The 23,648-nt window shown below is 34.9% G+C and overlaps 3 protein-coding genes across 5 annotated transcripts in view; 2 read left to right on the top strand and 1 right to left on the bottom strand.

Annotated features, from left to right (window-relative positions):
• The window catches only part of LOC134840539 (26S proteasome non-ATPase regulatory subunit 14-like), a 436,784-nt gene that overhangs the window by 301,871 nt on the left and 111,265 nt on the right, over positions 1-23,648 (top strand). The gene's annotated exons all lie outside the window — the stretch shown is intronic.
• The window catches only part of LOC134840540 (ras-related protein Rab-2A), a 53,322-nt gene continuing 37,996 nt past the window's right edge, over positions 8,323-23,648 (bottom strand). Inside the window, exons 2-8 of one of the 2 annotated variants that reach the window (XM_063856420.1) lie at positions 20,522-20,568; positions 20,373-20,444; positions 20,236-20,303; positions 16,010-16,092; positions 14,681-14,773; positions 14,022-14,202; positions 8,323-9,542 (exon numbers count right to left, since the gene is read on the bottom strand). In XM_063856420.1, the coding sequence (XP_063712490.1) occupies positions 9,459-9,542; positions 14,022-14,202; positions 14,681-14,773; positions 16,010-16,092; positions 20,236-20,303; positions 20,373-20,444; positions 20,522-20,567 (627 nt within the window). In that variant the 5' untranslated portion in view covers position 20,568 and the 3' untranslated portion in view covers positions 8,323-9,458. Of the gene's footprint in view, positions 9,543-14,021; positions 14,203-14,680; positions 14,774-16,009; positions 16,093-16,585; positions 16,669-20,235; positions 20,304-20,372; positions 20,445-20,521; positions 20,569-23,648 lie in introns of both variants that reach the window. The other variant, XM_063856421.1, reaches the window with a different exon arrangement.
• LOC134840536 (centriole and centriolar satellite protein ofd1-like) overlaps positions 21,014-23,648 on the top strand; it is a 370,655-nt gene continuing 368,020 nt past the window's right edge. The window contains exon 1 of the mRNA XM_063856415.1: positions 21,014-21,017. The gene's annotated coding sequence lies outside the window, so the exon portion shown is untranslated. The remainder of the gene's footprint in view (positions 21,018-23,648) is intronic.

A 23,648-nucleotide genomic window follows, 5' to 3' on the forward strand; every position in this document is an offset into this window, starting at 1 on the left:
ATGGAGACAACGACCGATTTTGAACCGGATATTAAGAAGTACAACTTGTTATAAATTGCAATCATTAATGATCAATGGTAAATGTAAATTTTAAAGCAATTTTGCTAGTGGCATTGAAAACCGAGAACGTAAGAGTGTTTTGCTGTTTGTTCTGGAAAAAAAAGGTAAATTATTAAAGGGGCTCTTCCGTTTAGGTACGGACGTGCACAAGCTGGATAGGGCCATACCAGCATTATATAACAGCAAAAAACTCCTTCCTTCTCTGTTTTCTTACCTGCTTGCTGTTTCAAGTACAAAGCTTTCTTTCCTGTGATATTTTTAGGCGAGCTCTATTGTTTGATATATTAAAAATTGAACAAACTAGTGCAGTATTCGCAAACCTCTGTCAAACCAAGATACTTAACTCTGGTAATTACCTTAATTACCTCATTAAAAACAGCTCGGTTACCTTATTTCACACATGCTGTAATTAAAACTTCCATTATTTTCTATTTCGAGCTGAATGAAACGCAAAACGCAGAAAACAACACTATGTAATGAAAGCAGTTGTTCTAATAAAGTATGGCAGTAATAACGGAAGCTATTACTAAACTTTCAAAATCACGCTCTGTCCAGATTTCAAATCCAGGTTTGAGGAAAACCAAATAGTACTCGTTATTCTTTAGCTTGCTCTTATCGATCACAGGTGTCTGCATGTTCCTAGCTCTGATGTTTTCCGTGACAAAAAGAATGTGCAACAATCTGCTTTGAGGCTTGATACTGCTCAAGTTACTTGTAGCGTTGCTTTTAGAAAAATAGAAGAAATAATGTTAATCATTTATAAGAGAAAATACTACAACTATATTTTATGTTTATTGGAAATTGTGATATTTCCTTGAAAATTGCCCGTGATTTGAATGTTACTGGCAAGTTCCATGAAAAACAAACTGAAACCTAAGTGTTACAGAAAAAAATATTCACAACGAAACTAAAAAGATAAAAGACAAATTTTATACGTTTTTTTTTGTTTTTTAAAGATTTTGACAAATTATTCACATTTTTCTTACAATAGGGCAGTAGCAATGGAGCAAAAAAAAATCTGCTATATTCAGAATGCTTACACACAAAGCAAAGCTGCTTGTGGCGAATAAAACTGAAAAAACAGCAAAAAAAAATCAAGAAAATAAAAAGAAATAAATCATGAAAACATCAAAAAAAATTTTTGAAAAAAAAAATTAATATTTATCGGATTTGAATCGAACCTCGCGCATCTAGATTACAATTCAGTTGTCCTCCAATATCCGCCATATGCACTTAAAGTATGTAAACATACTTAAAAAATGGGGGTTCGTAAAATGCTGGCTACTCTTGCTGGCTCACTTGTGTACATAAAGGCTTCCATGGTCTTCTGTTGGGTCGGGGACTTCTGTCGCAACCATTGCGACTCAAAATGGGTATGTTGCGACCATTTGCGACCCAAATCAGGTATGTTACGACCAGTGCGACTCAAAATGGGTATGTTGCAACTTTGCGCAACCGAAGGTTTTTAATGCGAATTTGCGCGACCTAAAAAAGATATGTCGCGATTTGCGCGGCCCGAAAAAGGTATGTTGCAACCATTGCAACTCAAAAAGGGTATTATGCAACTTGTGCGAGTTTGCGCGACTCCAAAAGCTGTCTTATGGTCGAGGTTTACAATTTATGTTTCGACGACTCGGCCAAAAATTGGTATACCGCGACCGTCTCCACTCAAGCTGTCTATGCTTTGACTAAGTTCGACCAAACGAGAACATTTATACCAAATTAGACCAAAAAAAAATATTTCGACCAAGTTCAACAGAGGAAAATATCTCGACTGTGTTAAACCAAGAAAAAACATTTCGACTGAATGGCAGCAAAATGTTTGTTTTTTTTTCCAAAAAAAATAGTTGCTAGTCGTAGCTCCAAGGTACATGGGTTGACCACCATACACCCTAAATGCAAGTCAAACTTTTTCAAACAATTCTTCTATGAAAAAATGCTGGGCATACAAGTCTTTTAGCGAGAATGGTTGTCATACAAATCTCATTTATGAGAACTGTATGTATGATTAGCATGCTTCCATAAAAAAATTGTATGGCCACACTTGAGAATTTAAAAACATATTTCATGCATGAGCATTCGCGAGAAGCTATCGGATTTTAAAATTTGCTAACTTGACTGATTAGTAGAATACTTTACGCGATATATGATTTTTCGATATAAATATAATGCTTACCGAAACAACATGAACTTTTTAAGCGAGACAAATAAATCTACCTTTCACTAATTATTCCGATCTGAGTTAAGAAACGCTTACTGTTAACAACAACTCTCCAATAGTCAAAATTGTATTTTTGTTCCGACTTTCGATACAAAAATAACGGAAGACTTGTGCTCGGGATAGGTTTCGACTTTTTAACTAGCCATTTTTGACGGAATTTTTTATATCATTCGAAAGCTTTTGTTGTTGAATTTGAAAAAATCATTTACCTGTGATCTTTTTTCGTAAAGTTACGGGGGTTTAAAGATTGCCATTTTGGCCAATTAGGGACAATTGACGCGCGATATATTTCGCGCGATTAACGCGTAAGCGGAGATTTAATCCGTCTTAGAAATCGTTCCAACTTGGTTGAAAGAAACTTATTTGCCATAATTGATTGTTACTTGCAGCGAAATGTATTCTTTTGTACTTTATATGGCGTGTGGGTTATTTTCATTAAAAAAGTTCAAATTTCAGAAAAAAAATTTTCATTTTTTTTTTTTTTTACGTTCAAATTTTTTATGTTATTACTGCTCCATAAACCTTAAAAGGCAGTCGGAACATTCAAGGCTTCGTCTTGATACGAGCAGTCTTTTTTGGTTTTTGATTTAGCTAGTGGGGCGGAAAATTTGAACTTTAGTTTTGCTATTACAAAAAGATGACTCTTGTTGTTGTAGGGCATCTGGCACCTCAAGTGCTCCACCAGTTGTATTGCTTGTATACAACTTGCGTGAGTCAAGTCCTGAAATTCTATTTGGTTGAAATGAACTTAATTCCCTAAAAAAGTCGAGTCTAGTTGAATGGAGGTTCCCTGAGACTTCTTGGAATTATCACTTGGTTTTATGTTTACAAATGCCGCTTGCGAATAGACTATACTTTGTTCGCTGCATCAAATTTATTTGTTAGAGTGTTTTTGCTACTTTTGTTCTGAGCTAAGATCTCCCAATAACTGCTCAGCATATTAGCAAGATAGAGTTTAAAAAAACTAAATATAATTTAGTCATTTTCTAATCCTTTTGAGATATAAAAGATCAGTGGTCAAACTAAAATCAGGCGAATGAAACTTCTGAAAAGAAAGATTTAAACAGGAATAATTTTCAACGCGGTAGCTTTGGCTTTTTTTTATGTTATGGCAATCAAGAAAAGCCGATAGAACCAAAAGTTCAAAAACTTTGAGACAAGGTGCTGAATAAAAAAAGCTTCCAAAAAACATCGAAAGTGTTTTCAGCAAACTTTTTTGAAACGCGATTATTTACCAGCAACTGAAACACTTTGAAAACAATTTCAAATGTATGAGAAAAACTCAATTACCACAGCACAAAGTTTGTCCAGATATTGAGTTTTTCTCATATAGTTGAAAAATTTTTCCAAGTTTTTTAGGTATGCGACATAAACAGGCGAATCCGACGTTTTTTTATTCAGCTGAAAAAATTTCTGTTGACAAAAAACAGACCTGGCCTGATTCGAACCGCGGATCTTTGAGGTCTCAGGCGTTTGCATCATATCTACCTCACGTGTGCAAATTAATGCATGGATATTATTTTCATATGAACCGAGTTGTCAGCTGATTCAAGTGCTCTGTTAACTTAGTTGATAACGATAAAAACTATATAATCCAGTTTGATAACCTTGCAAATAATCAGTTTGATAATTATCGGAGTTCCCTTTTTTATACTTCGAGTTCATCTTTCGAACAAGTTATGTGAACATGAGCACCTATTTAGTTCAAGCAAAAATAAAAGCTACTGAAATTTTGTGAGAAAAACCAATTCCTTTTTCGAAAAGAACGTGAGCAATTTTCAGAAATTAAACTTCAAAAAAATTTCTGCAAGGCTATCAAGACAAATTGGGAAACTAAAAGGAGTTTACATCCGTCTTTGATTTCAAAGAGACAAAACTATAACTGCAGTAATATATTTTATGAGATTATTATTGGAACATTTTTTTGATAATTTATTAGGTCAAATGATAATGAACACATTCTCGCAGTGACTATTTCAGCAAAATTTTTGCCAATTTTTTTTCAAAATACAATAAAAAATTTTCAAATTAGAACTCAACCTACAATATTTTCTCAAGTTTCAACATCTAAGTATCATATTGATTTGATTGTACAGTTTTATGAGAAAAACCTAACGAATAAAAACCGATCGAACTTGGAACAAGCAAAGAAGCAAATCAGAAATGGATCCAAGACAAACTTATATTTACGTTAAATTATTTAAAAATATCAAAATTGAGCCGAGTTTTTTTCGCTCTTGACTACTTGGGATTTTAAAAACATGCAGAAATAGAAAAAACTTGATAACTAGTAAGACACTATTGAATAGCATTTCCGGCTGAAATCTCAAGCGTGTAGGATTCTGCCGAGAATTGAATTATTGTTAGCCAGTAGTTGATAGGCGAAACTTTGTTTTTTTTTGAGAAAATTCAACAAAAAGATTTAAAATAGGATTGCCTTTTTACGAATTTCAGATCAAACACAGGGAAAGCGGAGGTTCGCACTAATTGTGATACCAAAACGAATGGATTTGATTACCAGCAATTGAATAGATTAACCAAAAAAATGAAGAAAAAAAAATTGTTAAAAAAGTTATAAGAATTGCAAAAAATGACAAAAAAAATCAAGAAACAAAATTACTTGCATCTCTAAAAACTTATCTTAGAGCAATCAAAATCGAATTTTTTTGGCATCTAAGCCGACAAAAATTAGAAGACACGAAAGTCTTTAATATTCAAAAAGTTTCAGTTTTCACAAAAAACGGTCTTGACTCGAATCGAACTACTGGGGATTTTTTTTGTTTCAAGCATGGGTGTCATCACCGCACCAACTGAACAGAACTCTTCTTGAATTTATACAGAAAACGACTTGCAAAAATTTTTATTGAATGGCAAGAACAAAATCAAAAAAGAGCAAAAAGTAAGCAAACTTCTTGGAGCTCAATTACCCGCCCAAAATCGGAATACACTGAAAAGCTTAAAGTTTAGACAGATTTGGTGCTGCGGCAACTAAGCCGAATAAAACAGACAATCAGAAGTCGGACAAAAATGTTTAAACGCGCGGACAAATTTTGGTTTACCAAAAACAGATCCTGGCCGGATTCAAACCATTGACCTTTTTATTTATAAGCCGGTGCGTTAGTTCTTTACCACATGCCCAAATTAACATCTAACTATTGTTTCATATGAACCATAATATTTCCGTGCACATTAATGGACGCAGCTAAAATCTTAAATTTTAAGTTGAAGTTTTCAAAAAAACTTAAGCTCCGCAAAAATCTTGTAACTCAGTTACCTCAGTCAATGGGGTGTTAGAAATTGCATTCAGATTTTTTGAAGAAAGCTGAACCTTCAAAAAGAGTACGAGTAGCGTTCCTTAAAAAAACGAAAAAAATATCACGATCTGAGTGCCATAACATTTGACCAAAAAATCTACGTCCACCCGCCAACACGTAATTTTAGCGTGAGTGACTTCCTTGAAAAACAAACGCAAAAAGCTGATCTTTCTCAGTGAATTTCTGTTGACAAAAAACAGACCTGGCCTGATTCGAACCGCGGATCTTTGAGGTCTCAGGCGTTTGCATCATATCTACCTCACGTGTGCAAATTAATGCATGGATATTATTTTCATATGAACCGAGTTGTCAACTGATTCAAGTGCTCTGTTAACTTAGTTGATAACGATAAAAACTATATAATCCAGTTTGATAACCTTGCAAATAATCAGTTTGATAATTATCGGAGTTCCCTTTTTTATACTTCGAGTTCATCTTTCGAACAAGTTATGTGAACATGAGCACCTATTTAGTTCAAGCAAAAATAAAAGCTACTGAAATTTTGTGAGAAAAACCAATTCCTTTTTCGAAAAGAACGTGAGCAATTTTCAGAAATTAAACTTCAAAAAAATTTCTGCAAGGCTATCAAGACAAATTGGGAAACTAAAAGGAGTTTACATCCGTCTTTGATTTCAAAGAGACAAAACTATAACTGCAGTAATATATTTTATGAGATTATTATTGGAGTATTTTTTTGATAATTTATTAGGTCAAATGATAATGAACACATTCTCGCAGTGACTATTTCAGCAAAATTTTTGCCAATTTTTTTTCAAAATACAATAAAAAATTTTCAAATTAGAACTCAACCTACAATATTTTCTCAAGTTTCAACATCTAAGTATCATATTGATTTGATTGTACAGTTTTATGAGAGAAACCTAACGAATAAAAACCGATCGAACTTGGAACAAGCAAAGACGCAAATCAGAAATGGATCCAAGACAAACTTATATTTACGTTAAATTATTTAAAAATATCAAAATTGAGCCGAGTTTTTTTCGCTCTTGACTACTTGGGATTTTAAAAACATGCAGAAATAGAAAAAACTTGATAACTAGTAAGACACTATTGAATAACATTTCCGGCTGAAATCTCAAGCGTGTAGGATTCTGCCGAGAATTGAATTATTGTTAGCCAGTAGTTGATAGGCGAAACTTTGTTTTTTTTTTGAGAAAATTCAACAAAAAGATTTAAAATAGGATTGCCTTTTTACGAATTTCAGATCAAACACAGGGAAAGCGGAGGTTCGCACTAATTGTGATACCAAAACGAATGGATTTGATTACCAGCAATTGAATAGATTAACCAAAAAAATGAAGAAAAAAAAATTGTTAGAAAAGTTATAAGAATTGCAAAAAATGACAAAAAAAATCAAGAAACAAAATTACTTGCATCTCTAAAAACTTATCTTAGAGCAATCAAAATCGAATTTTTTTGGCATCTAAGCCGACAAAAATTAGAAGACACGAAAGTCTTTAATATTCAAAAAGTTTCAGTTTTCACAAAAAACGGTCTTGACTCGAATCGAACTACTGGGGATTTTTTTTTGTTTCAAGCATGGGTGTCATCACCGCACCAACTGAACAGAACTCTTCTTGAATTTATACAGAAAACGACTTGCAAAAATTTTTATTGAATGGCAAGAACAAAATCAAAAAAGAGCAAAAAGTAAGCAAACTTCTTGGAGCTCAATTACTCGCCCAAAATCGGAATACACTGAAAAGCTTAAAGTTTAGACAGATTTGGTGCTGCGGCAACTAAGCCGAATAAAACAGACAATCAGAAGTCGGACAAAAATGTTTAAACGGGCGGACAAATTTTGGTTTACCAAAAACAGATCCTGGCCGGATTCAAACCATTGACCTTTTTATTTATAAGCCGGTGCGTTAGTTCTTTACCACATGCCCAAATTAACATCTAACTATTGTTTCATATGAACCATAATATTTCCGTGCACATTAATGGACGCAGCTAAAATCTTAAATTTTAAGTTGAAGTTTTCAAAAAAACTTAAACTCCGCAAAAATCTTGTAACTCAGTTACCTCAGTCAATGGGGTGTTAGAAATTGCATTCAGATTTTTTGAAGAAAGCTGAACCTTCAAAAAGAGTACGAGTAGCGTTCCTTAAAAAAAAACGAAAAAAATATCACGATCTGAGTGCCATAACATTTGACCAAAAAATCTACGTCCACCCGCCAACACGTAATTTTAGCGTGAGTGACTTCCTTGAAAAACAAACGCAAAAAGCTGATCTTTCTCAGTGAAAATTAACTTCGTTCATTAACTATTGTTTTTATTAAAACATACCCAGTTCATTTTGAAAATCTTATCTATAATTTATATCATTGTCTGTCTTCCAAGTTAATCCGCAGCATTTGAAGTTTTGATTAAAGTCCGCTTTGCCTGGTTAATGTTTGCACCTTTCTTAAAGTTTCTAGAGATTCTCATTTCCAGATCATTCATCAACGACATAGAGAACAAAAAAAGAAGATGCTTATACTTTGATGACAACTATTAATTTTATAGGATATCTTTCTGTGCTGACAAATGCTGTCTCACTCCCAAGCAACAAGCAGGGAATGCCACGACTTCTGACTTTGTCACTTCGCCGCTCTCCTTATTTTTTTTGATCAGCTGTATTATTATGGAAAATCTTTTTAAGTCTGCCGAATTACGGTTTTTGGTGCCATGGCTCCAAGCTCATACTTAGTGAAAAACTGTCAACAGAACTCTTAAATAGATGAATTCAATTAAATAAAATCAACTTTCATATACATATATGCCACCGAAGAGTAATATGAATTTTAATTAACACGGTAATACTAGAAAATAATATTCAACAATTCTGTTTTTTATTCATATAAATCTGGGTCAATTAGAGCTACATATATTACACATGCAGGCACAACGGAATTTGATACCTGAATTTTATCAACAGCTTTAGATGGACAACAATTCAAATTACTAATCTCGTATTACAACGAAGGAACCCTCGTACCAATGCATTGAACGAACATCAATTTAGAGCATCAAATTTTGACCCTGAATTGGTCTGTTGGAGTAATCATGCAACTGTTATAACGTGAAAACAAAACACATTGAGTCTCATAAACAAACTGAACGAACTCTTAATAACGTCACAAATGATGATTGAAGCAGTGTAATTATTTGATCTACTTTGAAGCGATGGATTGCGACTTGCTTTCGCGTAGTTAGTTGTCTAACACAAACGAAGTTCATCAAGTCTCTCGACTTACTACAACACTGATTGCATAAAGTAGGCAACGCTTTTCAGTAATCAATCTAGCACATAAAGGAAAAGGAAATAAACAAACGTCTGGTCTTAACTTGTGAAATAAGAGTTAACTTTCAACCATGATTTTTTTTTCACATTGAACAAGGATAATGATGTTTTTGTGTTAATCTAAATTTAAACTATGATTGAAACTAAATTATCAATAAACACTGCTGAAAACAAGAGATAAGAGATATCAAACAAAGTTCGACACGAAACTGAAACCAAAACCAACCGTTCGTTTGATGTTGATCAAGATTCAAGTTTGAGAGCTCTTTTAAGGCCAAGCCAGTAGATGGAAAAATGCAACATTGAGGATATTAGTAATTGTAGTTCGTAAAAGCATAAAACTTTAGCCATAAAAAGGACGAATCTGCACATTTATACTTGAAAGCCGAAATTAAATGGAATTTATAGGACTTCATTTTACAGTTAGTTCTTCCTCAGAAAAGCAACGCTGATGTAAATCGTCGCGCAGGTCATTTTTGTCAAACAAGTTGTAATGGTTCTGCAAGTTGTAGTGGTGCTGATATCGTTCTTCTTCCAATTTGTTTTTTTTCTGTGCTCAGCAACACCCGCTCGACTGAGGTCTGTTTGGGTTGGCTCCGGGGTTAGGATTTAGCTGCGGTCCTATTTTGATTCCATTGGCCTGAAAAACACATTCAATAAACGTCTATCAAACCGAAATTAACTATTCATCCTAAGGCAAATGAAAAACAGTTAAAATCATGTATGCAGGGGTGGATTGGGTTGGGGAATGGGGAGGGGCCGACGCCTTACTCCTCCCCCCTCCCCCTCAGGGATTCGACCCCCTGCCGACCCGAAGGGCCCCCTTTGTACTGTGTTGAGATATCCATTTTTGGTGACGGACATTTAAAAAATACTAATATTTAGATCTCTATCCATTTTTGGCGACGGACCTTAAATATATACATTCGGCTCCAACGTATACTAATTTTGAGAAGGGAGCCTAAAAACGCCTTTTTTGGCCTGTTTTTCTAAATTTGGCCAAAACAGGGTCTTTTTAGTAGTTTGCGAGAGTTCGGAAAATCAATTTGCTCGACCTAAAAAAAATGTAGACAAAATTTTTTGAAAACACGCCCTCCCCACTCAAGAAAATTCTAGATCCGCCCCTGTACATAAGCAACAAACAATTTCTGAGATGAAATATATCACGTTAAAAATTTCAATTATCTTTTATGATTGGCACTATTCTAATGCTATGTTTGTCTGGTATTGCAGAGCTTCGCACCAATTGCGATACCAAACAAACATAGCATTTAAAGCTAGCAGACAAAAAATTTTCCCAACACCACTAAGAAAAAATCTTCTCTCACAAAACTTTTATCTCATAGGACGTTCACTTGAAAAAATTACTTTTTCAGCTATTGAATTTCAGAGAAAAAAAGCCAACAGACACTTGGAAAAGAGTCAAGGAACGCCAGTTAACGGCTCACATTAGCATACACGAGGTTGGAAAATGTTAAGGAACAAGGAAACCAAAAACTAATTGATTGTATATTTTTGAGCATAGCTAACAGACAGTTGGAAAAGAGTAAATGAACGCAAGTAAACAGAAACACAACTCAAGTTTACAATTTCAGAGAAAAAAATAGAGCACCTTAAATTTCTAGACCAATTTAAGATTGACACTTTCGTGATTAAATTAAAGTTGAGAACACTATCAATAGGTAAATTTTTTATTCCGCTAGGAAATGTAAAAATTAAATTCCACTTTCGAACTAGAATTCGATCACCTTATTCATGAACTTGACTTTTTTTTGCTGTTCGATAGTAGAGTTTGCGTTCCGTAACAAAGGAAAGAACTGAACTTCAAAAAATCATAATTCAAACCGCAAAAAGTAAATGTGAGCCTGAACAAAATAATAGACTTTTCAAATTTGACATTGAAATTGACACATTTTTGATTGACATTGACACATTTTTTATTGAATTAACCAAATGGCAGAAAACTAAATACGTAATTTTATCATTCTGTTGGGAAAATATTTAAACCCACTCATGGCTCGAAGTAAAGTGTTGTTTTAGTCCACTTTTATTATTACGACACCAAACTACACTGGATAGGCGCACAATTTTGTGTCTACATGTTTCCAGATTCCAGAGACATGTCTTTAAACATGTTCCAAAATGTTAAACATGTTCCAAAATGTAAGTTGTTATGGTTTTCTCAAATGAAAGTGGATTCCGCAAAAGTAGATTCTCACAATTTGTTGATTCGGCTTACAATTTGCGGATTCCACTTACTGTTGCGGATTCCCCATCAGCTTAAAATTACTAAACACGGATATTATTATTATTAATTGGTTATGGATTTCACAAACTGATCCGGATTCCAAAATTTTGTTGCGGACTCCACAAATTTTGTTACGGCTTCCGCAAAATTGCTTGTTTTTGGAGCAATTTTGAGTAATACAGTGCTTTGGTTTTCTGTCCGTGAAATCCAAAACAGTAAAGAAGCAAACAAAAATAGCAAGAGGTAGCGGATTCCGCAACAAATATATTTTTTCCCTGTAGCAAAATCCGCTTACAATTAACAAATTGAACAAGTTGGCATCGTAGTAATTTTAAAGGCTTTCTTGTGAGAGTCAACCGCGCTTGTATCGGACAATTTAATTTGACTTCTATTTCAAAAATGTATTTCAATAGATTTTTGAAACCTTAATCAACACTGAAAGGGCTTAAATATGACTAGCGTTTAACGCACCTCCGGTGCTTCGAAATTTTTCGACAACTCATGAAAAACCGCATATATTGGAAACAACATCTGCAAACTTTTAGTGAACTCTGACTGCACCCAATTACATGGTTTGTAATTTCGAACTTTTTAATTTTTTCTCATTTTAAAAGCGTCATCTCGGAAAATTAATGGGCCTCTGCAGAAATTTGGAGGCCAGATTTGCAACCACTGAGAGTCCCTGAGAGCGCCCTACTATAGGGTTAGGAAATCAAAATTTTGTGATTTTTTTAACCTAAGTTTCCCAAAAAAAAAATTGAAAAAAAAAATGTCTTATCTCGGAAACTAAAAGGATTTGAGCATTCATATTAAGAGGCAAGATTTGAGACGCCAGGGTTTACGCTGACAATAAGGTTGTATTCTAGTTGGTACTTTCAAATTTTTTAAATTTCTTTGTAGATAAGTTCTTTGAGAAATTTTGAAAAAATCAAAATGCAGAAATTACAAACAATTACCACATAAAAGAACTTTCAGAAAATCTGAGAAAACTCTGAAAACCTAATAAAATAACGCAATTACATCAAAAATTATCAGTTATGGTATTTGAGCTATATCACAACAAAAAAACATAAAAAAGCCCAAAGTGGAAATACAAAACTTCAGCCAGAAAGAACCACACGCCAAAATCTCGTCCAAAACTTGCCACGGCATTCCTTTGTAGACAAAAAAGCAGAGTGAAATTTGCAAAAAAAAATCTGGAAATTTATCAACTTGAATTGATTTCAAATAAAACTGCTTAAAACTAAAATACACCTAACTAATTAAAACTAAAACTAGTTTCACGCACTTTTAGAAGCAAAAAAATCATAAACCATGCATCCGAAAAAGTGAAAATTTATTTGTAAAAAAGTTTGTAGCAAGAAAATTTATAACAGCTTTATTGCTAAGAGAAAGTTTTGGCGGCTACTAAAAAACCAGAAAAACATGAACTATTTTTACTCTCATAAAAATGAAGAAAGAATCAAAAAATCTACAATTAATTACCCGGCAAGTACGCCGACAAAAATTGGGTCGAAATCAAAAAAGACGACAAAAAATCAACTTACATCTTAAAAACTTTTTCAGCTGCAAAACAATTATCACTTTAGTCGTTGCAGCCAGCTTTTGAATTATAGCTATAAGACGTGCTTCTTGAATAGAAATAGATGTACATTTGGAGATGTGGACAAAGTTGTTTACGGAAAATAAGTCTAGTTCCCGATTGTAATCTCCTTGCTTATCGCAAGGGTGATCAATGTTTCTAACATAGCCAGCTGACTGTTTGAAAAGAGTTATGTACGCAAGAAAAATATTTAAAAAAACTGGCATGTTTTTTTTTTAAAAACCTTCAACTTCTGAATTTCGAAGAAAAAATAGATGACCTTAAAGCTCTTTGAAAGTGTAGAACAATTTATGATGGACACTTTTTAGTTAAAACTAACCCAATTTGAGAAAACTGGATCAATAGGTAAAACTTTCACTTTGCTGAAAAATCTGATAATTGATTTCCATTTACAAAATTAAAAGTCGATCAAGTTTTTTGTGAACTTTACACTTTTGCTGTTCGATAAAGGAGTTTGTCTTCCTTTTAACAATGAAAACGTACTGAACTTAAAAAAAATCACAAGTCAAACCGCAAAAAATTAAAATTCAGCGAGAACAAATTTTACACAGAGGCAAAGTTGCACTTCGCATACATAAGCAAAAATATGACCGATAACGCTACTGGGAAAAAGTGAATGAGTAAAACTTTGAAACTACAGAATTCCTTCAGTGACGCACGCTAATTATGAGTCTACATAACTACTTTGTAACGCAAGCCAATTATGACGCATTAGTAGTAACAGTCAGTTCGAAAAAAAAAATTACCAACTAACATGCCTCAATTTATAGAGCGAACGCATTTTAACTAGTATACGAAAAAGTTCATTAAAAACATCCGACCCGGCCCAGGTTCAAACCCTCTTATTTTGTTGCGGGTCTCCTTCCCTACCTCTACGCTACAGGTCCATCATAACTTGAAGCTAAAATGCTATTTGTAATATAATAGTCTGTGTTAGCATTGTCTGTACTTAAAAGCTGATTATTGATCAAAATTAACACATTTTGTCGTAACAATATTTGCGACTTAGATTGGGAAAAAAAGAGAGTTCATACTATCACACAATCTTTGCTAGTGTAAAGACTTTATTCTGAAAAAAAAATCACCAGGACCTATAAAAACGTTCTGACTACGTTCATTATTCTTCAAAAGAACATTAGTCGTCGTGCATAAGTAATAAGGATTTAGCAGATTATAAAAACCTCTTAACCAAGAGAACACAAGTTGTACAGAGCATTTGGTATGGTGAATTAAAGTCACATATAATTATTAAGCGAATTGAAACTGACCTCGTTGTTGATGTCGAATACACCCTCTTGTATCTTCTGGTAGATCTCCTTGGCCGTGTTGATGAACGCCTCCTCCACATTGGCGGCCGTCTTGGCCGATGTCTCCATGAATACCAGGCCATGTTCCCGGGCAAAACTCTCCCCCTCTTCCTTCTTTACGTCCCTCCGAGATTCCAGGTCACTAAAAAGAAGCAGCCACGTCCCCAATTGGAAATCACTACTGAGATACTTCACTTTTGCGTCTCAAATAGAAACCTTGAAACACTTTGAAATCACTACTGTAATACTTCTTTTTTGCGTCTCAAATGGAAAAAAGAACGGTCCCGTTTCTGGTCTGGCAAACCTGACGCTACGAGCATAGATCATGATGGCATGATAATGATTTAAAAAATTATGCACGAGACCAAAAAGAAATTTTATTCATGCGCCTTTGACGCCAAAATATATACTAATTTTGAGAGGGGGAATCAAAACCTCCCAAAAATGCTCAAAAATGACACTTCTCATCGAAAAGAAAATTGCTCATCGATTCAGAAAATTTTGCCAAATGTGATCAATCTGGGGTTTTGGCAGAGCTAAAAAAAATAAACAATTGATCTAACAAAGAAAAACCCAATCTGCCAAAAATTCCTGTGCGAGCCACTCAGCAAGATATTTACCTTTTATTGCCAATTAGCATGATGACCATGTTTGAACTAGTGTGTTGTCTAAGGTCATCTAGCCACTGCGTCAAGTGATTGAAGGTGTCTCGTCTGAAAGATATTTTCACATAACATGATTTTCCAAAAGAGTCCGTTTCATTACCAATTCCATGCTTTTATTTACCCTTCACCCTGCATAAAATTGATTACACCAGTCAAACAAGAGTAGAATCGCTCCTGGCGTTCCTGAAATTAATTTAAACTTCCTCCTCGCAAAATTAAAGCCTTTCCTCCCATGTTACCTTCTTTTTGTCTCAGCTGCGTTTGTATTTTGAAGGAGAATAGCACGAATTGTGAAAATTAAATCAATGGTACCTGTCCCTCCTCCAAGTTTGTTTTTCCTCGAGGAAATTGACGAGAAATTCATCGAGGATATTTGTACAATAAACAGTAGAAATTCCAACCCCGTAACATTAAAGATACTATTATATATAGCAATGGGTTGGATTGTGGACTTCAGAGAATGATGATTAAATGTTACACGTTATTTAGCCAAAATACTAACAAGACACCAATTAAAAGACGCCGGAAACGTTTTAAACATTCGCATAGAAGTTGTAATACTTTTTTCAAATACCAAAAACTTCCTTCAAAGCTGTTTGTTTCTTGATGTTCTCTGCCCATTTTCGGCTCAATTTAAATCGACTGGTAGTTCTCTTCAATCTGTTTTAATAATTTTTACTTGCTACCTACTTGGCAGCAATCAAAAATACACTTCAAAGACACTCTAAAAACATATGACTTTTGCGCCCTCTCTTACCCATGGCCCCGATACATTTTGTACATGTAATAACTACCATATATTATGTCTTTGTTGAAGCGATAAAGCATTCTTTTGTTAGCTCAATTTATGGGGAGAGATGCGACCATTCTGCTCAGATGTTGTGCATTATAAAAACGGAGGGGATGGGTAGTGTGATTATTAGCTTTTTCATTCTTTTTCTCTCAATTTTTAGTTTTCAGCAGTGAGATTATTGTTCAGCTGACAGATATTTTACCAGCTTCAAGTTCACAACAACGGTCTAATATAACCACATTTACTGGTAATAAACATTTATTTTTTAATTTTCTTTACGATGCTTCAAAAAAGATGGGGTCTTGTCTATTATACGGCCCAAAATTGATCGTAACAATATGTGGAAAAATTTACCATAATGCTCAAATCTGATTGGTTACAATAAGTCTAGCGAAAAGGAAACTAGAATTTCATAGCAAAAAACAAGCTCAATTAACAATTTCGTAATTTTGGGCCGTACAACGGAAAAGATGTGCGTGAATTGATTTGACCTGGTGATGTCGTATACAAGGAGAGCCCCAGCAGCGCCTCTGTAGTAGGAGCGAGTGATGGAGCGGAAAGCTTCCTGTCCCGCCTGCCAACAATCAACACAGAACCCTCAGCCCACAATACAAGAGAAAATAACAACTAGGAAAACATAAACAAAGCGATTAGCCTTTGGCAAAAGTGGCATTGAGCTAAGGACGATTAGATATTGAAAGGCTGATTTAAATACTACTAAGCCACTTCAGAAAAAGTTAAGCTCCCGTTTAACTTCACTTAGGAAAGACATAGATCATTTAACCCATTTCTTTTCTCATAAGTTCATTTGTACAGATTACCAACACCGCAATAGGAACGTTTGAAAGATGAGATGTTTATCTATTTGGTAAGCAGTTGTAACTGTGACCCTTTTCTGTGATAAGTCATGCAATGCTCAACTTTTGCTTCTAATTATCTTCTGGTATGCATACATGTAATTGTCTTTAACTGAGACTAACCCATCAAACAGTCACAAATTCAACAAAATTGCTATTTCTGAAAAAAGAGCCCAATATCCAAGTTTACATTCACTAATCTGGCTTTACCGGGTTATGTCATAAACTAGAAGCGCACCGGCGGCTCCTCTGTAATACGAGCGCGTTATAGACCGGAAAGATTCTTGACCAGCCTAAAAAGAAAAACCCATTGCGTTCTAATTATAAAAACAATTCAGGAAAATCGTGATGGCTACTCTGAATACGTTTTCAATTTGACGTTTCATTTAAAAATCATCTAATATTTAATTTTCCTGGCCTACTCTACTTATCCGCATCGCGTTATTTCAACCGCATATGTATCTATATGTCAAGTTTTGTAATGCTGAATCATGCCAACAACGCATGTTAAACTTGAGCAACACTGTATTCAATTACTGTAAGCAACACAATTTTTTGAGCATGAATTGTTCCATTTAGCCGCCGGCGAGCAAGAGCCGTTGTATAGATTAAACGTTGGAGATCCACAGCTGTCGCATATTAATTTTGTTTCTTTTTCCCAGATAATTTCAATAGATCTCACATTAACTTGATCGCTAATTAATTTTTCCAGGAAGTACGCAAAACATTATTCGAATGAAAAAATTTCTTGTGAGCACTTGCGGATCTAAGATTTTCTCGAGAGAGGGGGGGGGGGGGGGGGGGGGTGATGATGGTTGGAATTTCAAAAAAAATGATGAATTTTTTTAGGCGACCAAATTTGTTTTCCAAGCTCACCCTCAAAATTAGTATTTATTATTGCGCCGAAGGCGCCTTCAAAATTTTTTTTAGGGTCGGTCGGCCAAAAATGGATGCCTTAAAATAGTACTAGAGGGGGTTTAAGTACCTTTGTGTGGGTGAGCGGTTTCGAATTCCTGACTCAACATAACCTTTCAACGTAACCTCACATTTTCCCCAAATAACACGTCAAAAAGTCAATTGACGAGAGAGCATTTTTGGATACTCATGCGTACTGAGGCTGCGGTTAATTATAACCTCAAATTAGCTGTAAAATATCCACTGAAACATTTTGCAGGCTTTCTGATTCTTCAAGTTTGCAATTATTTTCTTTATTACTAGTTTCTGTCATATCCCGAGATAGATATATTTTGCACCACTTGCGATACAACACAAACATAAAAAAACCGTAAGTCGGAAAAAAAGAAAAATGTTGATAAAAAGTGGGAGAACCGCAATTTTCGTAAAACTAAATGAAAAACACCTAGGGACCAGCTGAATCAGGAAGTACGGGTTTGATATTTTTTGAATTTGCTATAGTGATGCGGAACGAAATGCGTCATCCCAAAAACTGGACTTTGTCCAAAACCTTAGTTTGAAGAAGAGCGATAACTTTTGAGATTTTGGAAATTTCCCATGCTATCCCTATCCCCTGCTTTTCCCATGCTACTCGCTATCCCCATTGAGCCCACAAACTCATTTTTAGGAGGTTAGTTTTCGAGACAGGTCAAAAAAATTCAAAACACGGTCAGAATCATCATAACCTCCACTCTTCAGAGGGCCATAATTTAATGTCTAAAAAAAATTATGGGCGTAGCCGCTTCAGGAAAGAAGCTTTCCCAATCCGCTCTAATCAATGGGGCAAAAATTTTTACGTGTAAAAACGCCCATAAATTTATGTGAAAATTTATGGGCATAGTCGCTTCGGGAGTGAAGCTTTCCCAATCCGCTCTAGTCAATGAAGCAAAAATCTCAGATTTGGTAGGTTAGGTTATGAGAAAACGAAAAAAAACATCGGTAAAACATTCACCACACAGACTTTTTCAAAGCCTGTGGACAAAGTGGTGGAGGTATAAGAGACCAGGAAATGATGCAGGCACACAAGGATGTAGGCGGTCCTTCTATGGACACCTGTTTTTCGAAAATCGATAGAGTCTCGCATATGAGAGGGTATTTTTAGATAAAATTCATAAAAAATATATATCATAGAATCCAGAAATTGACTTCTCCGAGGACACTAACTTTTTGTAACAAAAAAGCGAGTGCCCGCTAATGCAGGGGAGCTTCCCACAACTCGTTATCACCATTGAACCCAAAAACTCAGGTTTGGAAGGTTAGTTTACGAGAAAGGTCAAAAGGATTCAAAAAACGGTTAAAAAAATGAAAAAATTCACTTTTCCGAGGGCCACAATTTTGTGTAAAAAAATTTGTGCGTATCCACTTCAGGAGTTGAACTTTCCGAATTCGCTCTATTCAATGAAGCAAAAAGTTCAAATCTCAGATTTGTAGGTTATGACAAAACGAAAAAAAAAAATCGGTTAAATATTCACCACACAGACTTTTTCTAAGGCTGTAGACAAAGATGTGGAGGTAAAATAGACCAGGGGAGTATGCAAGCACACAAGGCGGTCTTTTTTGGATACCCGTTTCTGTTGAAAATCGCTAGAACTTAATTTTTTTGCGAAAGGTGATGAAATTTTCCAAAGCGTCTCAAAAAAAATAAAAACCATTCAATTAATTATCATCATACCTGTTCTATGAAACAGGAACTCTAGGCAAACACGCCAGGCAATACAGTTGAAATTCAAATTAGCAACTAATCAAACTTAAAAATCGGAAACAAAGCGGACAGTTTTCAAGGTACCAGTTGAGCCGATTTTTTCCAAAAAAAACTTTAATAAGTTTCAAGGCCCCCCTGAAACTACCCTGTAGTAACTAGTGCCCACTCAGTAGTTAAATTTGCATTTTCATAATTGAGCATGTCAGTTGCATAGATGCATCTAAGTGTTTTAACTCATTTTGTTAAAATAGTTGTTAAACCCAAAAACAATCTATATACCGATTTGATAAACGGAAAATATTCAAAATCTTGGAACTCAGTTATTTGCACCATTGCAGATGACAGATGCTATTCCCAGAAAATATGAAATAGCTGAAATTTAAAAAAAATAGAGCTGCGAGGGTTAAGAAAAAAAACAGGAGACACGATAGGCCGAAAGTAGGATTTTTAAAATGCAGAAATTTGCTTCTTGTTCAAACCGGCTCTCAGTAATGGCCTTCTGTGGCTTCGAGTAAACTGAGGACCTGTTCCTACCGGACTAGTACCAGGCCGTCTTCAACCGAAGCACGGGCGTTACATAAACGAAAACTCTATTCGCTAATTAAAACTTTTAACAGTTGAGCCACTCTATGAATTTATTTCTTTTTATAGTTAATGCCGAAATTTTGGCAATATCTTTTCGGTCAACGAATCTCAACGAAGTTGATTAACCTAAAACTACTCATTTTGACGTCGGATTAGTTTTTCACTGACTTCCACACGTGAAAATTGTATCCAAAAAACTATTTAGCCTAAAAATCTATATTTTGACCATTCAAATTAAGTCACCGATATTGCCAACAATTTGGCATTAACTATAATTTCAATGTTTTCAAGGTAAAATATTGTTTAAAAAAACAGAGCGAAGTTTAAACATTGATATTCTTTTTCTGTATGTCCATAATTTGAGCACACGCGCTCGGAAAACATATTCAAACGAGTGATCAAACGCAAAGAAAAAACATCAAATGACCTAAGGAACTTGTTTTTAAAATCCTTTAAATTAACTCAATTTTCTCTTTTGCGGTTCTTGCCTTTTGCTGAGAAGTCACATCAATCTGATTTCAAAATAAAATTCATTGCAAATAAACTATGCCGGACCCTAGAGAAAAATTCGCTAAAACCAGGCCGTCTTAGTACTCACGACATCAACATCAGTACTCACGGTGTCCCAAATTTGCAGTTTAATTTGCTTGCCATCGATACTGATCATTCGGGCTCCAAACTCAACGCCTGAAATAAGGCAAACAGTTCAACTTTGCTTGGGTTAAGGAACACGGAAAAGTTTTTACCACATTGTACCTATTGTGAGATCATGTACAGGCTGGAAGCGCTTGTCGGTAAACTGTAATAGTAAACAAGACTTTCCAACACCTGAAAAATAAAGCAAAATAGTCAGTTACAAGTCATAAATGACCCCAATTATAATTTCAATCATATATAAGCCTTGCCTGTGTCTCCAATGATAATGTACTTGAACAGATATGCATATGACATTCTGAAAAAAAATTTTCAAAAATACGACACAAAAGTTCAACAGTTTATGATCTCAATGAGAGCATAAACTGCAATGAAATTTGCTTAATTTTTCATATAATGGTAGAAGTTGCAACATAATTTAGGATACTACAAAAAGAAATCTACTCCCTTGAAAAATTGTGAAGAACAGAGTTTTTTTAGTTTATAGTGTAATTTCGTATGTTTAATGCATTTGAGCACCTGCAGTTTACTCGGGGACCAAATTACTTGCAGAGATGCAGCTAAGCGTTCGGCAATTAAGAGAAAATGAACACTTTAATTGCATTTTGAAATTAATTCAAAACAGCAAAAAAATGTCACCCATCTTCGCATCAAAATTTAGTTTAATAGACTACATAAAACAATAACTATCAGGCAAAATGGGGAAAATGAATTAATTTATATCTTTTCCATGAAAGCTTATTAAATCGTTATTGAAGTATTGAAAGACTGGGTAATTAGATTGGATATTCCTTTAAAAAAACTGAAGGGATTTCAGATACCGGCACGAAAAATTCTTATGTTTGCGAGTTCGTTGGAACAAACATTCAAGCTTTTCCGTATTACGAACGCGAACAAATTTTCGGAAGAAACAACACCATCCCACGATTAAGCGTCAACGGAAAATAACTTGAAGAACTTGCAGAAACTCATGAAGAAAGGAAGTCTTCGAAGAGTCCGTTAAATTGTAATCTGGCACGACATAATAAACAGAACAAAAACCGCATCTGGTTTGTTCTGGTACCTATTAAATCATGCTTAATAAATTTTTACGTGGATCATTCAATTTTTGGTTTTCGGTAAAAATTAGAAACCAGAACAAATTTTACAATCTTTCAGAAAGGCTCGAGGTAGACCTTTTACGGTCTAGAAAAAAAATTGCCGAAAGCTTAACACCTCTCAAAAAAGGGTTGGAGCAGTCAACTTATTCCATATAAAGCTGTTTAAAACACATAGGAACTGCTAAAGAACTCGAAAGTAATCATTTGCATCTGAAATGATCTTGCTTAAAGACCCCTCCCAGTTGATCAAAGTAATGAGATAAGCACCTTTATCAGAACCGGAGGAGTACAAGAACAAAGAAGACACCCTTCCCAGCCTAATTAATTTTCATAAAGAACTATAAGACCGCACCGGAAAAACTACTTAAATAATAGACAAGAAATTTACAAATACAGAAGTTTCCCTATAATTCCCAACTTAGAAGTTGCTTCCTTCTCTGAGTGTTAAGTATCTAACTACTCGAAGCCATCAATTTTTGTTTACTCCTCTTTATACCACTCCTCCTGCACTATGTAGTTGCTTGAGATGTTCCTTGCATCTGTCTTGGCCTTGTTTTTTGACCCGCATGGACCACTTTAAGGGAAAAACCCTTTAACCTAGCGAAAGCAAGGGAGGTAGTGAGAAGGGGTATAGATGAGAAGTGGTGGCCTTTGTAATATTGTAATTTGTTATGGCCGATTTTTTCCATGAATTTGGTTTTAGTGCATTGGATTGGAATCGGCAATTATTTGCTGAAGATAAGCTTCAAGGTGTTTGTTTTTGTTTTACATCATGTGACCCTGAATCAATAATAATAATCAGTGTCGTACCTCAGATAATGTTTATTGAAGAAATATCTTCGTATTTAATTAATTGTTGCTTTCAGATTTAATTTATTGCCGAGGCTGTATATTTTACTTATATCTGCAAAAAAGAAATAAATGACTAAAATTAGCTATAATTCAGTGAAAGTGAAGCAATCAAAATTATATGATATCCTGTGCTCATATCGACGGAAAACAAAGCTAGGTTCTAAAACGACTGGCTAGCGTCTAAACACAGCTCTACATGCTTTTTACCGTCTCTTTCAAAGCCAGTTCTTTTGGTGGTCTTTCTAACACCGGGTCGACAAAGACGTTACTGTTTCCGGCTTCGATCAGAACGCTCTAATCAACGTAATTATATGCAAAAATAGTGAGCTCATGGCTGGGTCTCAGTATCCCCAGACCACGAGGTCACTCTTAAAAACAGGGCTACTACTTATTTATTATATTATAGAGAGTTGCAAAAAGTTCGGACAGACAGAATTAATTAAAAAGAGCAATCGTACCATTTTGACAGATTTTTGCATGCAATTTCTTTTTTCATACAAGCTTGAGACACAAAATCGAACTGAAAAATTAGATTTTGCATGCAAAATTTTTCCAAAATAGGTCAATTGCTCTTTTTAATTAATTTTGTCTGTCCGAACTTTTTGCTACTAATTATACTATTATTTTTAATCAGTAGATAAAAATGATCATCTCCATCGAAGATGTGTAACATGTGACATTCGACCAGAATGGCCAAAATGCAGTCTCTGCAGAATTCGGTATTTTAGCAGCAAGCCTTCCGAATTGGCGATTTAGAACGGATAAGGACGTTATTTGAACGATTAGCCAAACGGTGAAGGCTAGAAGATTCTGGAATTCTGATTTTTAAAAATTCGAATTATGACGTCATATTTCTGAGAAACGTCAGAAACGGCCATTTTTAGCTAAAAGAGCAAGAAAAAACAGAACAACTTTTATCTGCGATTACGAACAGTACGAAATCGAGACTAAAAAACTACAACGAACTACCGAACAGCAGAGGACGTTCCGAGTTGCAACTATTGTGCTGTTACAATAGTTGCAAGGCCGTTGCGAGCAACGGTGAAGGGTAAAACCCAGCCTTCCGAGTTATTGTGAACTGGATATTAAGAAGCTTGATTCACCAGATTCAAGAATCCGGAAGGGTCTCGGGACGTGGACTTTTATGAACTTATATTGAATTTTAGCATCCGTCATGTCCTGACTTGAATTTAATTAAGATCTTAATTCGTTTTGACAAGAATGAGGAGCTAGAAGTAGGGGGGAAAGGGTTGATCCATCTTCGATGGAGATGATGATTTTTATCTACTGAACAAAAACAATAGTAATATAATAAGTAGTAGCCCTGTTTTTAGGAGTGACCTCGTGGTCTGGGGATACTGAGACCCAGCCATGAGCTCACTATTTTTGCATGTAATTCAGTTAATTTGAGCGTTCTGGTCGAAGC

This window comes from Symsagittifera roscoffensis, chromosome 2 (assembly GCF_963678635.1).
Source record: "Symsagittifera roscoffensis chromosome 2, txSymRosc1.1, whole genome shotgun sequence".
Taxonomy (NCBI): domain Eukaryota; kingdom Metazoa; phylum Xenacoelomorpha; order Acoela; family Convolutidae; genus Symsagittifera; species Symsagittifera roscoffensis.